The sequence below is a fragment of the Vigna unguiculata genome, chromosome 10 (genome assembly GCF_004118075.2).
Source record: "Vigna unguiculata cultivar IT97K-499-35 chromosome 10, ASM411807v1, whole genome shotgun sequence".
NCBI lineage: Eukaryota > Viridiplantae > Streptophyta > Magnoliopsida > Fabales > Fabaceae > Vigna > Vigna unguiculata.
In genome coordinates, this window is record NC_040288.1 from 35,115,985 (window position 1) to 35,133,860 (window position 17,876).

The 17,876-nt window shown below is 34.2% G+C and overlaps 3 protein-coding genes across 3 annotated transcripts; 1 reads left to right on the plus strand and 2 right to left on the minus strand.

The window, feature by feature from the left end:
- Positions 1-203: 203 nt before the first annotated feature.
- On the minus strand, positions 204-2,054 carry LOC114165611. The gene is made up of 6 exons (XM_028050193.1): positions 1,546-2,054; positions 1,304-1,430; positions 1,069-1,203; positions 726-830; positions 528-642; positions 204-454 (listed from the first exon to the last, which is right to left on the minus strand). Exons 1-6 carry the CDS (start codon positions 2,052-2,054, stop codon positions 204-206), a joined length of 1,242 nt encoding a protein of 413 aa, XP_027905994.1.
- A 1,580-nt stretch (positions 2,055-3,634) lies between these two features.
- On the minus strand, positions 3,635-5,329 carry LOC114165612. Its single transcript, XM_028050194.1, has one exon. It carries the CDS (start codon positions 5,327-5,329, stop codon positions 3,635-3,637), a length of 1,695 nt encoding a protein of 564 aa, XP_027905995.1.
- Positions 5,330-5,512: 183 nt separating this feature from the next.
- On the plus strand, positions 5,513-8,790 carry LOC114165613. The gene is made up of 3 exons (XM_028050195.1): positions 5,513-5,846; positions 7,288-7,836; positions 8,057-8,790. Exons 1-3 carry the CDS (start codon positions 5,513-5,515, stop codon positions 8,788-8,790), a joined length of 1,617 nt encoding a protein of 538 aa, XP_027905996.1.
- The last annotated feature ends 9,086 nt before the right edge of the window (positions 8,791-17,876 follow it).

Here is a 17,876-nt window from a genome sequence, read left to right on the forward strand (position 1 = left end):
TATATATCAAATGACACAGTAAATTGTTCATAAAACAGAGAAAATAATATGTATCACAGGAAAGTTTGTCAAATATTACATAATCACGACCAGTACCAAGAAGGACTAATAGTACATAAGTTTATTAAGTAAATGAAAAGCTAATAATCTTCATAATCAGGAGAAGATTCTTCATTTAGGTTATCGTCTTCTTCATTATTTTGTTACTGAAAATGGGGTGTAGGGATTTCAAAGTTTGGTTGAGTAAGGTTTGGCTGTCGTGGTTGTGGCTGCTGAAGACGAGCTTGAGCATCAAGAGGGAGATATTGTAGGACTGGTGACTGAAAGGATTGAAACTCAGACCTTAATTGCTCATTTTCCTCTAGGCTACGTGACAGTTGCTGCCTAATATTAGTGAGGTCCTCAGTATTAGAAGAGGAAGAAGGTGGTACTTGGTTCAAGCTTTCATTTGGACCTGTATATTTTGAAAAGTTAACCAGCCCCATAAAGTCTTTCTTTCTTTTTCTCTCCTACTGTCTCAATCCAACACCTAGTCCTGATATTCTCGTCCTGTGTAGGATCAACAGAGGACTGCTCTTGTGTTCCATCAGCACATGAGGAAACCTCAGATCTAACTTGAGAAAGCCTAGTCTGAAATTCTTCCTATAAGTAAACAATGAACAATTATTATTCTGTGGTGGGATACATTTAAGAGTAAATAATATTGAACAGTAAAAGAGACTTACATTTGTCTTCCTAGACCTCTGATCCACATACTCGCCAGTACCCTTCCGGATATGTGTCTGTTGAAAGACTTCATCAAGAAACACATGGCGTCCCAACTCACGTGCCTGCAACAAAATGTTATAGAGTTAGATTTGATTTGATTTCAAACATTAAAAATGTAGTTCAAATGTGACAAATACAAATAGTTAATGTGTTTACCATACGAAGGGCATGCTCGTAAGTGGTAATGGATCCACCTGTGTGTAGGGTCCCACCTGTTTCAGAAGCCCTATTCTTTTTTGCTGCAATACATTTGCTCCGATAACTTGGAGAATTTCAATGTTCTAGCAGCCTTGTCCACACATCATTAGGAATCCATTTTGGCCTTTCTCTAGCCGTTCTAGCATCTCTAAACAACTCAGATAGACGATGGGAAGCTCTGCTGTTGAAATTTCTCTTAATGGCAATTTCATGCTCTGGTGCCCACTGAACTCTCCTCTATAACACAATTTAAACATATAAAACATTATAAGTATATTAAACATGGAATAGTAGTTAACAACTTAATTTATCTATATAATAAGTTAGAACACGTTACCTTGAAACGTTGCCAGAAAATTTCCTTGTCTTTTTCAGGTATTGATCCCCATGATGGCCAAGGATTAAGCAATTGTTGCTTGATTGTCTTTGTGATAGCCTGTGAAGCAACTCTAGATGGAACAAACCTACAATTCATGGAAAATTGTCAGAAAATGAAAGAATTACATAATATAAACAATGAGAATAATTGAATTTAAATATTATCCTCGACCGACAGGTTCAATCATCGGGCGGTCCTGCAGAGGATGGTCAGGTTCTGCATCTAAATCATTATCAACCATAGGCTGTGGGGCAACTATATCACCTGCAACTGGGGATGGTGCAGACTGCTGACCAACGGCAAAAGATGGGCCACCAATGGAGGCTGGGGATGGTACATTATGAGGTGATGGGGATGCTCCAATGTCTGTGGAAGGGGTATGTATCCCAGTGTGTGGAGCTGAGGAAGATGAGGATGGTATATGGAAGGGTGGTACAGAAGGGGGCCTGGGAGCAACAATAGGGGTATGCAACCCTGTGGGCGGAGGTTGAGAAGACGAGGATGACATATGAATCGCCGGGATAGATGTTGGGTTATGTAACCCTGTAGGTGGAGGTGGGGAAGATAAGGATGGCATATGTAAGCCCGGGGTAGGGGTGATGGGTCTGACTGGAATCCGAAGCATATAATTATTACGTCTATTTCTTGTTTTTGCAATACCTTTCCCCTTGTCAACTGGGGGTGGTCGAGGTGGATCTCCCGATGACATGGTATATAGGATCTAAGTGTCAAACAAATTAAGATGGTGTATAATAATAAACAAATACCAACTTAATATCTATTCATTAGACATATTACACAACTTGAAATACAACAACAAAAAGTTCTAATGAAATGAAAAAAAACAAACATATTAAAAAGTTAAGTACTAAAACAAAAAAGACAAAGTTAGTCATTATCATCACTTTCACCCTCATCATCGTCCTCCTCTTCCTCCACTTCTTCTTCTTCAGTTTCATCTTCTTCATCTAGATATTCCTCCTCCTCTTCTTCTTCTTCTTCTTCATCTTCTTCTTCTTCATCTTCTTCTTCTTCCTCCTCCTGTTGTTCCAACTCTTCATCATGACCTTCTATGTGATGAAATTCCGATACACGTTTTACTTCAATTACTTCGTTCACATGGGACATTTCATCAACTTGGTAAGGGACATCGTCGTCCACCTCATTTGATTCAATGCGACCTCTCGACTTTGTTTTAATTGCAACACACCAACCACGGTTGTCTTTTCGAGATGGTGGATATTGTACATAATATACTTGTCTAACATTGTATGCTAAAATAAATGGATCAAATGGTTGGTACCTTGAAGTCATGTGAATGTCCACAATGTTATATTTAGGATCTACTCTTGTACCTTTTCTTGAGGGATCAAACCATTCACACAAAAAAAAGTGCAACTTTCTTCGGTTTATTAGAAGTATTATACTCTAGTTCATATATTCTATGAATGATCCCATAAAAATCATCTTCACCTCCTTCGGTAAGGCCCTTCACATGAACACCACTATTTATAGTCTTTTTCCCTTTGCTCCATGCGTTAGTATGGAACTTGTACCCATTCACGAAGTATGTGTGCCATTCTTTGACACATTTCATTGGCCAATTTGACAAATCCCTTAGGTCTTGGTTTCTAACACTTAATGGCTCGTTATAAACCTACAAGTATAGAAAGATAGATGTAAAATTATGATACATTAAAATCCATTTGTTGCATAATTAATGGTACAATACATACTTGATATTGGAACCGTTCAGGAAACTCTGAATGAATACGAGCAGAAGCACTGCTATCAGGTATTTACAAGCCCGTAAGGAATGAGCTGGTGAAAATAGATTGCAATGGTAAATTAATTATAGGCTTACATACAATTGACCACAAATTTGTTAACAAAGGAGGATATAACTTACTCAAGATATGGTTTGACTTTAGTGCAATTAATTAACACATGAACATGAGCAGATTTGAACTCGGCATCAGTTAGCCAATGAATCGATTCTCTCCTTGCATGTCGACCTTGTTGCTGAAAAACAGACAACGTTGACACATCTCTTTGACCTTCAACTTCATTCCTCCAATTGCGTGGTGACAACATGAAGTTGTTGAAGTAATGAAAACAAAAGTATGTTGTCTCACGGTGTAAATAAGATGCATAAATAGAACCTTCAACTCTTGCTTTATTTTTTATTGATCATTTTGAATCACCCATGAATCTATACAAATAAAAAAATACATCATGATGAAAAAAATTGGTGACAAAATTAATTATAAATATGAATAGGGAGGTCCTTTAGTACTTTTCAAAATGATACATCCATCTGTATTGCACTAGTCCACCCAACAATGCTTCATGGGGGAGATGAATAGGGAGATGTTCCATGGAATCAAATAATCCATGAGGGAATATTCTCTCTAATTTGTATAGAATAATTGGAATATTTTTCTCCATTCTTCTTAGGGATTCCTCTTTTAATGTTGTAGAGCACAAATCTTTGAAAAAGTGGCTAATTTCAGTAAAAGGATTTAAAACATGAATGGGCAAAGCACTAAATGCAATAGGAAGTAATGACTCCATGAATACATGGCAATCATGACTTTTCATTCCATGGATTCTTCCCTTTTCAACATCAGCACATCTAGCCAAGTTGGAACTATAATCATCTGGCATCTTAAGTTCCTTTATCCACCGACAAACTGATTTAGCTTCATCTGGAGTTAAAGTGTAATTCGCTTTAGGCTTTAATATTTTCCCATTATCTTGAACCTTGAACTCCAAGTCTTTTCGCTTGCAATGCAATCCTAAATCCCTTCTTGCCTTCTCATTGTCTTTTGTCTTTCCCGTCACATTCATAACAGTATTGAATATGTTCTCAAAGAAATTTTTTTCTATGTGCATTACATCAAGATTATGTCTTAACAAATTATCTTTCCAATATGGAAGATCCCAAAAAATGCTTCTTTTTGTCCAATTATGCCACTCTCCATATCCATCTATCCGTGTTACACCGTTTTTAGTGACTTTTGGAAAATGTTTCACTCTTCTCCAAACTTGTAATGGTGTCAACCTAGGAGGTGGCCCATCTGTTTCAACTTGCCCTTTTCGAAAGGCTTTAATATTTCTCCTAAAAGGATGGTCATTAGGTAAGAACCTACGATGTGAGTTAAACCAACAAATTTTGCGACCATAGTTTAACGTGAATGACTTATTGTGCTCCATGCAATGCGGACAAGCTAATCTACCATGTGTGCCCCAACCAGATAACATCCCATAAGCAGGGAAGTCATTAATAGTCCACATCAAACATGCCCTCATCATAAAATTTTGTTTCCTTGAAACATCATAGGTCAAGATACCAACCCACAACTTCCTCAAATCATCAATTAAAGGCTCCAAGTAAACATCAATAGAGGCCTTTGGATTGGATGGCCTTGGTATAAGACAACTCAAAAACATATAAGGCTTTGACATGCACATTTCAGGAGGAAGATTGTATGGAGTAACAATCACGGGCCAACAAGAATATGGTGAAGATGAAGCCTGAATGTAAGGGTTAAATCCATTTGAACATAGAAAAAGTCGCACATTGCGTGGATCAGACGCAAAGGTAGGATGTTTACGATCAAAGTGCTTCCAGGCTTCACCACCATATGGGTGGCATAACATGCCTTGGCTTTGGTTTTCATGATGCCAAGTCATATGTGGCGCGGTTTGCATAGAAGCAAACATTCTTTGTAATCTTGGGATTATAGGCAAATAGAACATTGACTTAATTGCAATTGGTTTTTTGCGCCTGGATCCCTGATGAAGTAGATGATATCTTGGTTTGTGATAAAATTTACATTCAAGCAATGCTGCATCTCTTTTTCCACTATCATTGTCATAAAAGAGCATACAACCACTCACACAACAATCAATCTTCTTAGCCTCTAATCCCAACTTTGATACTAACCTCTTAGCGTCATAAAAACTCTTTGGCAAGCTCATATTTGGTGGTGTGAGATCTAACAAAAGTTTGGTGAAAGCCTCTAAGCATTGGTTGGGAATATTCCAATTAGACTTATAAGATAGAAGTCTAACACATACTGACAATTTAGAGTCTCATGCCCCTTCAATTTGTGTATATATCTCTTGCATCTGCCTTGCCTTGTCTAGTGGTTCTTGTTTTGCATGAGAAGTAGAACAAAAGCTGGAAATCTTCTATTTGATCCTGAGATAGAACGCATTGCTCGAAGGAATAATAGTAGAAAAAGAAAGCAGAACCATAAATCTAGAGAAGTTACGAAGGCAACTTCTACTTCTACTGAACAGGTTCTCTTTTCCTCATCTGATAAAGAGGATGAAGAAATGGCTGGGAACCATGATGATGGATGTGATCAGGGTCGACGCACTCTGGAAGACTATGCTTCATTTCCAGCATCGCTGAATTTCATTAGCATAGATCGACCAGTTGTGAATGCTGTAAATATGGAAATGAAGCCGGCCTTGATTCACTTAGTTCAAGGTAACCAGTTTCATGGATTGTCAAATGAGAATCCATACACTCATCTAGTTACATTTTTGGAAATCTGTAACACTGTCAAGATCCATTAAGTGCCAGATAAGGCTAGACTCAGTCTCTTCCTTTTTTCTTTGGCTGGCAATGCTAAAGTTTGGTTAAACTCATTTCCTGAAAATAGTTTAACTAATTGGGCGGATGTTGTTGCTAAATTCCTGCACAAATATTTCCCCCAGTCAAAGATTAACAAAGGGAAGCAATAAATTTCTTCTTTTCAACAAGAAGCTGATGAGTCATTGGGTCAAGTTTGGAAGAGATTTAATGGATTGTTCAGAAAAACTCCTACTCATGGTTTTGATGAGCCTGATACATTGACTATCTGAGGAGGATACATTGTCAAGTTATTTTTAGTTTTAATTTGTGAAAAGTAATTTAGGTATGATTTGTGAAAAATTAATGTAATTTAATTATTTCGGTTTAATTTTTTAATATGAATCAATGATTTTTTATCAAAACTAAAATAAATTTAAAAATTTAACGAAAAGAATAAAATTATATTAAGTTTTTAAAAATCAAAACAAAATTACATCAATTTTAAATAAATTAAGACTAAAATAAACCAAAAGACCGTAAACATTTTTTATTAAAAACAGAAATAAAAAACCAAACGAATACGTTAACCATATTTGAGATATAAAATTAAACTGTTCTAAGTCTTGGCTGTACTTGTGGAAGTTATTTTATGATGCTAATTCTTATTTCATTAAATATATATATATATATATATATATATATATATATATATATATATTAGCATAAATACATGTGAGAAGTGTCTGTAATTTAATAAATAATTATATTTTAAAAGATAAAATTGAAATTTTGAGATATGGACATAAAAGAGAATTCTCTTTATAAATTTGTGTGCGTGTGTGCATGTATGTTTGTGCGTGTGTGTGAACCTTCCTCTAGAATAGGTACTGCTAACTCCTTCAACGGTTGTTTTTATCATTTCCATACAACTACTTCGTCATTTTCAATTCTATGTCGAGTGAGTTCATGGGAAAGTGATAAGAAAGAATGATTTGACTCAATTTTCTCTTTCTAGCTTGTAACAAGTTTTAAGAATTAAGTAGAATCCAAAAGAAATTGAATTATAAATCTGCACTTGCTTTTAGAAGTTTTAGAACTTCAAAAAGCATCTTGTGACTTAGTTTTGGTTTAGAATTTTGAATAGAAAAAAAAAAACAGCCTTTCTCTTCCCAGCTTCCTTAATTCCACGGACATACACAGCGCCGACATCATGTTTGTTTGTTCTTAAAAGTACACACTCATAAGCACAATTCTTATAAATGTTGGGAAGTGCTTCAACCCGAAGAACAATTGAGTTGAGGTATAAAAATTTCACTAAAAAACGTACACTTTCCTTTTTTGTTTTATGTTTCAGTTATTATGGCTTCCGAGAAAGAGGTAACAATCCCTTTGAGATACTGTGTGGACGATGAAAAAAGGCGTGTAATTGTGGCGGAAGCAACTGGGGATTTCATAGATGTTCTCTTCAGTTTCCTCACCCTTCCATTGGGAACTATTATTCGTCTTGCCAACAAATTTGAACAACGTGTAGAGCTGGGCTGCGTCAATAAGTTGGATCAGAGTGTTGATAATTTGGACTCTGATGTTTTCTGGAACAACGTCTGCAAGAAAATGTTGCTTTCTCCGCGCAACCCATTAGAGAGCTCTTACCAGAGACTAAAAGTGAGAGTGGATGATACAGAACCGACAAGGTATTTCATGTGTCACACTTGTTCAAAGGAAAAGGATTTGTTGATGAGTACCTTTGATGGAGCAAAGTGCCAGTGTGGGAAATTGATGAAAAAAGAAACGAAGCTGCTGGTAGAATCCAAGGAAGAGCGAGCCAAGGACAATGGTGTTTTTGTTAAACCAGATGCCATGTTATTGATCTTTGATGACCTGAGAGTACTCCGAAGCTCTCCAGGTAACTCTGTTCAAACGTTTCTCAAACATCGACACAAAAACTTCAACAAGATCACATAAAACTCTGAAAATGTTGGCATGAAGGAGGTAACATTATCTTTTAAAGTTGTAGATGCACAAGAGTTTTCCTTTGCAAAAGTACATTGGTGGTGTTACGGAATTTTCTTAATCGAGAAATTTTCAAGGCTTAAAACTTGCTTTGTTTTCCGTTTTATTTTCAGATATTGAGCATACTAAAGCAAGCATAATCTCCAAATCTCCTCTAAGTGATGTATTATTGGAAAATAGAGGATCGAAGAAATACTGTTTCTCTGGAGATACCGGTCCAGTTCATTGGAAAGGTTCTGTTGAGATGAAGGTAATGGTGAGCAAATCAAAGAACAAGATTTTGTTTGCTGAAGCAGAAGGAGATTTTGTTGACTTTCTAGTCAGCTTCCTCACAATACCTATTGGATCTATTATGAAGGTTATGAAAGGCAAATTGTGCTTGGGAAGCATTGGTAACTTGTACACAAGTGTGAAGGATCTGAATCCATCATGGTTTGTGGGATCATCTAACGAGTCCTTACTCAACATAAAGATCGCTCCTCATTTTGGTTGTAAGAGCAATCCATTAGAAGAGGAGGATTCTCCTCAGTATTGGTATGGCCCTGTAGTGCAGAAACATAATGAGGGGCGTACCATGATTTCAAATAGAAAAGATATGTTACGAGATCCAAAAAAAGTGAAGCTTTTTGACCCAAGATCTATTGATGGAGCAAGAGAAGCTGGTGTGGGATTTATGAAAAGACCATGTCTATTTGTTGTGAGTGATGATCTGAAAGTGATACCAATGACAACTGCTTCTAGCATTTTATATCTGAAAGAGCTTGGGAATGGCAAGTTGAATGATTTGGAGGAACATTATGTTAAAGTAAGAAAGTCACATGAGGTAATATTCACAATCCCCTCTTGAATATTTGTTAATTTGATGAATTTATAATTGACATCCATTTTGTCTGCGATAAATTTTTAATATTTATTTATGTGATTGGGCTTTGTTTGCGATAAATTTTTTCCTTTTAAAATGGGGGTTTCTCCCATTGTAAATCCCGATCATGCTGCCGGAAAAATAATGGAAAACTGGCGGATCAATTAGCGGAGCCGTCCAATCGCGGGATGGTTTTCAATTTTCAACCCGTTTACTTCACATTGCCTGGTCTGACCCGATCATATTTTGACGGACCAGTAACAGAGCGGTCAAAACAAATCCGACTCGTTTTGATACTGCTACTCAAATTATGAATTTCATCTTGCTTTTATCTCAAATTTTCTTTATTCTTTATTTTCAAGCGTAAATTGTTAGATAAAGATGAGAACAAAAAGCAAAAGAATATGGATATAAGAGAGTATTAATTTGTTTGTTGAAAAAAAAAAACTCACTATTTTTTTAAGATATAGACTTTGTCGTTAAAGGTTTAACTGCAGAATTATTCTGATAGAAATATGATTAATATTATTTTTCGAGGAATATGTTAAAAATTTTACATTAAATATAAATAAGATAATTTTATAGTACATAAATAAATATAAATTTAAATAATATCATATCATTTAAAAAGTCTATTTTTTAGATATTTTGTTACATCCAATTAGACCGAATGTGTGTGTTCAGTCCGCATCTTATTTTGGATATATTTATTAAAAGTCCTGTTAAATTGTTTTACCAGTCTTAATAGTTTATGTGCTTTGATGGTTTACATTAGTGCCTTCATACTTCAAAAATTTTAAATAAGTTCGTGTACAATTTTCACTAAGTTTTCATTTAGATCGTCATTAATTATAATATTCTATAATTATACTCCTGAAAGGAATTCGAAATAACCTATATAAAAGGGTGTAATACATATTACAGTCATTTGTATAAATGGTTGTATCAAGGATGTAAACAAGTGTCTATAAACTATTAAGGATGTATTGAAATTTTGTATACGTATAATTTCATCACTAAAAAACTTTTTAATTCGACAAAATTTGAAACTGTTATACAACTATAGACACTAACAGCTTAATTTAACGTTGTGGAAAAAACGTTTGAATGGTTCTCATTTCATCTTTGGCGTTTTAAAAATGGGTTCAAAGTACTAAAAACAGGCTGAAGTTTGAAAGGAACCTGACAACCATGGTTTAAGCATCCATTAGTTGTGTAAGAATTTGTCAATGATAAGATTACGCAAAATTATATCACAAACTTTTACAACTTAAAATTTGAATACTGAAAAGAACTTGCTTTCACAAATTTAAGCATTTAAAATTGAAAAGCATATTATGATTCAGTTGTGGTTTAGAATTATTATGAAAGAACCAAACTATATATTTTTCTCTTGTAAGCTTCCTTAATTACAAGGACATAGAAAACGTTATGGCTCATTCCTTGAAAATGAAGGCAGAAGTGATTCCTAGAAATATCGCCTAAGTACCACAATCGACCAACAATTGATTTGAGGTATAGGGACCGAGCGTCTATCTAAAACTTGTTTAACTCTTTCTTTTTTCCGTTGTCGTTCGATTCTTTTTCTTTCCTCATGCTCAGTGTTCTTTCTCTTTCTTGTTTGGTTGTCCAGACGATCGAATTATCTGTCAATTAGGCTTCGATGCTTAAGTCAGTTCAAGTTCGGTCGGATTTAGCAGTTAATGATATAATAAATGCAAAGTAAGAGTTCGTACCAACTTACCTTGGGATCCTATTTATAGTTTTTTATATGGACTCGTGATTAATATTTCTTTAATTGAGGTCCAATTATTTTTTAAACTTGATTACTGATCTGTTTTATTTTAACTACAGATCTTATCTCTTCACTTCGCCACTCGACCAATGCTGTCGAGCGTGCGTGCTCCGACCGATCGTGTCTTTGTGCCTAAATATTTGGTCAGGCACTAAACCTATTGAGGGCTTCTTTGACATCTGACATGTTGGGCTGATGAAAATAACATGTATTGAAAAGTCCCACATCCCTTAGGACAACCAAGGGGGTGAGTGTTAGTGACTATATAATGGACTTTAAGTCTATGATGTTACTTGCCCCGAGTCAAAGACACTTCAAGCTTGTATTTGACTCTTCTTATTTCTTGTACTCTTGTAATAAGAGATTTGTGTTAAATTATTGCTTTGGAGAGTGTGAGTATTCGGGGTCAGAGTGCATGAGAGGGTATCAGAACTATGGTTCGGTAGGATTTTTTCTTAAGTATGTTATGTGGTTGCAGTAGTCTGGCATGTGCGTGGAGGAAGTGCTTTGCGATTTACAGAACTGTTTCGACAAGAATCAATGGAGGTGCTACTCTGGTAGGTGTTGTTTCTCTAGTGAGGAAGTTAGATGACATGGTGGCTGCGAAGTGTAGATGTTTGATATGTGGCTTTTCACAATGTTCTGTGGTTTTGTGTCGTGGGTTACGACATGGTTTCGACAAAGGGTGTATGGTGTTTATACGTGAGCATTAGCTAATATTTATGCAAGGTGTCTGGTGATTATACACGGACATCGGTTAGCATTGATGCAGGGTGCATGGAAATTCTTGGAATTGTTTGATTCCAAGTGGAAATTCTTGGAATGGTTTAATTCCAAGTGGAAATTCTTGGGATGGTTTGAATCCAAGTGAAAATTCTTGAGACGGTTTGATTTCAAGTGGAAATTCTTCGAATTGTTTGATTCCAAGTGAAAATTCTTAGGATGGTTTGATTCCTAGTGGAAATTCTTGGGATAGTTTGATTCCAAGTGCAAATTCTTGGGATGGTTTGATTTCAAGTGGAAGTTCTTCGAATAGTTTGATTCCAAGTGAAAATTCTTGGGATGGTTTGATTCCTAATGGAAATTCTTAGGATAGTTTGATTCCAAGTGCAAATTCTTGGGATGGTTTGATTTCAAGTGGAAATTCTTCGAATGGTTTGATTCAGAGTAAAAATTCTTGGGATTGTTTGATTCCTAGTGGAAATTCTTGGGATAGTTTGATTCCAAGTGCAAATTCTTGGGATGGTTTGATTCCAAGTGGAAATAGTTTGATTCCAACTGAAAATTCTCAGGACGATTTGATTCCAAGTGATACCCCTTATGGTGGAGTATGATTGCTGGTATAAACAATAAAGATGTGTCTATTTTAATCAGGGTGGAGAACGTTTGACCGATGAAAATAACATGCATTGAAAAGTCCCACATCGCCTAGGACAACTAAGGGGGTGAGTGTTAATAACTATATAATGGGCTTTAAGTCCATGATGTTGCTCGCCCCGAGTCAAAGACACTTCAAGCTTGTATTTAACTCTTCTTATTTCTTGTACTCTTGTAATAAGAGTTTTGTGAGGTTTGTGTTAAATTATTGCTTTGGAAAGTGTGAGTACTTGAGATCAAATGGCAAAGTCATGAGAGAGTTGTCTATATGTTTCCTTGTGTTTATGCTATTTCTCTATTAATAAAGTAATTCTCGGAGTTTTTTCCAACACGACAAAGGTGCTTTTACTCGGAGCCTATCCTTCTTATTGCTTATTGTGGAAGTGGAGACTCCAAAGACTCATTCCATTCTTGGGTTTATTGAGAATTAAGAGAAACGAAAAGCGAGAGAAAAGAAAAAGACGAAAAAATGAGAAAGATATTAAGTTAAAGGACAAGAAAGAGAAAAAAAAACAAGAAAAAAGTGTGGTAGAAACTAAGAGGGAGAAGGAAGAGATTAACAATAATTCAGTGCAAAAGACAAAGGAAGAAGTAAAAGCTTAAACTGATAAAGGTGGCGTAGAACAATCTTGCAATATACTTTGATGTATGAAATAGTTGTGTTTAAGTGGATTTGATGACCATTTAACATTTAATTTTTCTTGTTTTATGAAAGTCCTTAGAATGTTGTTCAATAATTGTACACGTATAATATTTGGTAGTGATAGTAGTATAACTAGAAATCTATGAGGTGAATTAAGACTATCTACCACTACTTCACATCAATTTGGTTAAAAGGTGGTATAAACATGCTAAGAATGTGCATTAAAAACAGTCCTAAGGAGCAAAAGCCAGTTTTCTTAGTGTATCAACGCACAACATAAGCCATCATCTAAGTAAAAATTATTGTTAGAAAGCATATCAGAGGAATTTCAAAGGATGCAGAACATTAGTATCATTCATTCATTTCTTAGGTGTGTGGCAAGTGATGTGCACTAAATTGGGCATATTGGTAGCAGATGTTACCAACATTATAATTTATTGAAAAACTTAACTGATAGAGTTCAAAACTTTTCTTTTCAAACTATTTTTAGTATACATTTAATTTCAAGACTCTGCTAACAAGGTTAAATTTGAGTTAGATTAGAATTTCATTTAATTTTCAGTAACGTTGAAAATTGTTTCGACTCTTAGTTTTTGTAAGGCCCCCTTTCTATTTTTGCTCCCTTTTAAGGGCTGCGATACAGTAATGGGTCTAAAGGCTGGCCCATAGGATAAAAGCCTTTCATGTTGTCCTAATCACATACTCACTTTCACTCCTACACAGAAACGTAGCCGTCTCCCTCCTCTGCCAAAAGAGCTCTGCTAGGGTTCGCTTCCTCATCTCGAACAAGTCCGCTCAAGCTTAGTTTTTGGGTCTTCTGCTCCATGTAAGTGATTCCCAATCCCATGCCTGTTCCATGTAAGAGCTCTTTTCTGTATTCCCTCACTTAAGGCCTCGTAATAATGCTATTCTGCTACTGTTCTGCCAGTGTCTAGTCCATCTCTCGAGCTGCAGTGCTTCGCGGCCCAGAGTCAAAGCCTCGCGTAACCCCTTTCCAAGTACGGGAAGCAAGGGTTTCGCGAAATAATTGATGTTCATGTTTTTTTTTAAGTGTATGTGTGATTTGATGATCTGTACGATATCTTGAGTGTAAGAAATGTGTTATTGAACTTTTTGGCTGTATTTTCTGGTCTGTTACGCGCCTGTGCAGTGGGCAAGGTCTGATAATCTCGCCCAGGCGACCAGCTCCATTTAATTGAGCGAGCATCTCGCCCAGGCGAGGAGGATCTCGCCTAAGCGAGATAGTGCAAGGGCCACTGTTCCAGGATTTCGAGCTCTCGCCTAGGCGATGAGGTCTCGCTTGAGCGAGACTTCTTTGCTTGAGCGAGGGACTAAGCGAGGGTGCTGTTTAATTTGGTGTTCCTTTCTGTTTTGGATGGTTGGCATGTTATTAATAAGTTTATTGCATGAAAGTATGATGGGTTGAATGTATATATATATATATATATATATATATATATATATATATATATATATATATATATATATATATATATATATATATATATGATGAGGGGGGCTCATATGTGATGACGGGTGAGAGTGGCATGATCTTACGTGAATATTACATGAGTGGTTAGATATGTATGCGATCACAAATCGGGTATGAACAACGATGAACCTTGGTGGTTGGTAATTTTGTGGCATGAAATTGACATGAGGGGAGATGTTTACTCAAGGTTGGTAATACGAGCTGGTACTGATTGACATGTGATATACGGGGGTTGTCTATGGATGTTGGTATAAATCTTCCCTGCATGGTGTATGTGATTATTTCCTTACTGATTTATGATTGTTAGTCTGTGTCAGCGTGTAATTCCTTGGGGTCTCTAGGTGAGACCTCTGGGGCTACACTTCAGTGGTCGGGACGTAATTCCATGGCCCCTGTTAGTGGGTGTCCATGGTGGTGCCCCATCTGTATAACTAGGTAAGGATTCAAGTTAAGGTTGCATCCTGACACTCTAAGGAGCCAGTTAGTCTCACTTAGAGCGGACTGACTCCTGTGGTGAGAGTAGCAGGAGGCCTGAAATTCATTAAGGGCTAACCTTGTGGTGATGGAAAATTGATCCATCGTAACACTTGTAACACATTGCTCGGGGGTGAACAGCTCAGGGGTGAGCAGAGGTATCCACCACAAGTGCGGGCATCCGCTGAATCCGACCAAGTTATACGTATCCGGATGAGTCGAGTTGAGTCGTAGTGTATTGATTAAGAGTCATAACATGTTTGGATGATGTATGGATATTGAATGGTGAGAACTATATTTTGACTGTATGATATATGCTGTTGGCACTAGCTTACCCGGTTTATTGTATGGTTGTCTTGTATGTGGTTCTTTTTTCTTGTGATGATCATCAATTTAATTGATGAGAGCAGATGGGCGAGGTTCCAGAGGTCAGCCAGGAAGTGGAGATTTCGCTGCATAGTCCGCGTGGACTAGTTTATATTTTTGTATGAGTTTATTTAGGGTTGTGACCTATGTATCTATTCGTCCTTAGAATTATGCACTCTGGTTAACTTTTCCTCTAGTTTCTTTTGGACATCATGGTGTGCCATGGGTTGTATGGGGTTGAGTTTAAAACAACTCCCAGACTGCGCTTTCATGTTATCTTTCTTGTGACATTCTTTTAATTTCACGTACTTAATTAAGGGGTGTTACAGTTTTCATTAAAAAAATATTTTTTTTCTTATGCAATTTAATCATAGCAGATAATTATAAAAATGTCTCTAAATATTTTTGTGAATAAATATTTTATTATGCGATTTTTTATTTGATTCTAAACTTTATAAAACCATAAATTATTATTTCCTAGAAATTTTGAGTCTCTCAAAACTGGTTAAGAGATTATTTTAATTTAAGAACCTAAGTACATAAATCATAATTTATAAACTTGTTTGGAAAATTTAAAATAATTCAAGAACTAGGTAAGTCATTTAACTTGAATGCTACAAAATAGTTTGATTTTGTAATGATGCTAAATTAAAAAGAAATGTAAATTGCATATTCAATTAAACTAATATATGCATTTGTTTTGTGTGTTTTTCTGCCGCAAGCTCTAAACACTGCCACTTTTCCAAGGGTTGAAACTTGAAATTGCATTTGTCAAAAAAAAGAAGAAGAAAAACTATCCACGTTGTGCACGTGAATAAAAACTTGATTTACTCATTTTTAACCTTATTAAGCAAAACCATCGAACTCCATTTTCACCCATTGATAGGCAGTAAGTTTGGTGTAGGCTACCAAGAAAAAAAGAAATCAATATCCATGAAAAAAACAATTTAAAATATAGAACCTTTCATATTGCTATGTTGCTGACTAACAAATTAAATTAAATATGAGCAAAGGGATAAATTTTTAAAAGAAAACAATTTTCTTGAAAACCGAAAACAAAAAGTAAATTGTTGAACTGCCTTATTAGTAAGGTGTAAGAGGAATACGAGAAATGACATATTTCGCATCAGTCAATAAACGAAACTAAATAGCTATTAACACCAGTTTAACATCGGCTTTGCATTTTATGACTGTGTAACATCTAGTCTAATACTTACTAATTTTTAAATTGATTTTTTCATTAAAGTAGTTTAGTGAAGACGTTTTTATTTTAAAATTTTAGCATCAATTTGACTAAAACTAATAGCAATAAATTAAAAAAAAATAAAAAAATCATAATAGATATTTTCAAATTTCTAAAATAAATAGTACAATAATCTCAACTAGTTGGTTCATACCTTAGACGGGTGTGTGAAGAATTTCACCGGATTCCATAGTGGTTGTCAAATATTTTTACCGAAAAATAGCGTATCCGAGATGACGTTGAAAGATTGATCATGCGTTGAATAAGAGAGAGTCACTTGCAAAAAATTATTCAAACGCTTAAGTCGCTAAAAGTATAAAATATATATGAATATATAAAGTGGATATACGAGATAAATTAAGTCCATAATCCTTCTGAGAACGTATTATATTTATAAATAGAGGTGACAAAAAATTGTAAAGATAGTAATTGATTGTAAAATAAAATTAATTGGCGAAATATTCACCGTCTAATTTCTTATTTCCATTTGTGCCTTTAATGGTATTCGTGATAAATATGCTCGTAATTATATTTAGGCTAAAATTCTTATTTCGTCTTACTTTTCATTTCAATTATTCAATTAGATTCATTTATTTATTTTTTAGTTCAATTAAGTTTCAATTATTTTATAAAACCATTCGATTAGATTTTTTCTGTTAGATTGACTTTAATGACATCTTCTACATGTCGGTTTAGAGTATTTTCAATTTATTTTTATTTACTTAATTTTTTTGTCATATGTAAAGTCATTGTTGTATTAGATGGTAGTAACAATATTTCATGACAATTTTGGTATCACATCTTGGTTTTAATGAACATATTGAGCTCCAATTTTTGTTTTTAAATAAAACAATCTTATTGCTTTTATAAATGAAAATAAATCAGTAATTAAGCATAATTACAACTTTTATATATATATATATATATATATATATATATATATATATATATATATATATATATATATGTTAAAATATTTTTTCAGAATTTATACATAAATTATCACAACTAAATATTTAAATTTATTTTATTTTTTAATTTAAATTTAAAAAAGATTTATTTTAAACTTATAATATTTTAAAAATATTAAAAATGTAAATCTAAAGTGAAACTTATACTTTTTATATTTTAATATTTCAAATAATTTTAAAAAAAATGTATTTTTCTTTGTTAGAAAAATTGTATGTGAAATAATTTAAAAAATTGTATTTTCCTTTGTTAAAAAAACTGTATTTTAAATAATTTAAAAATCTGTATTTTCGTTTGCTTAAAAAACTATATTTGAAATACTTTAAAATACTATATTTTCCTTTGTTTAAAAGGTGTATTTCAAATATTAAATTTTAAAAATTACAAGCACATTTACATTCTTAATATTTAGAAAAAAAATATAAGTTTAAAATAGAAATTTTTTTATTGAAATTAAAAATGTAAAAAATAAAATTAATTTCAACATTTAGGTAAATATTTAAGTAGAGTAAGTTGATGTTAATTTTAAAAATTTATTTTCAGATTTATTCATAAGTTATGATTATGTTTAATTAATAATTTTTTTTTTTTCAAATTTGGAATGCGACAACATTATTTTATTTTAAAAAAAGTTAAAATTTAATGAAGTCAATTTTAAATATGAAGACAGAATTAAATATAAAATATTATCATGTGACAATGACTTTGACAA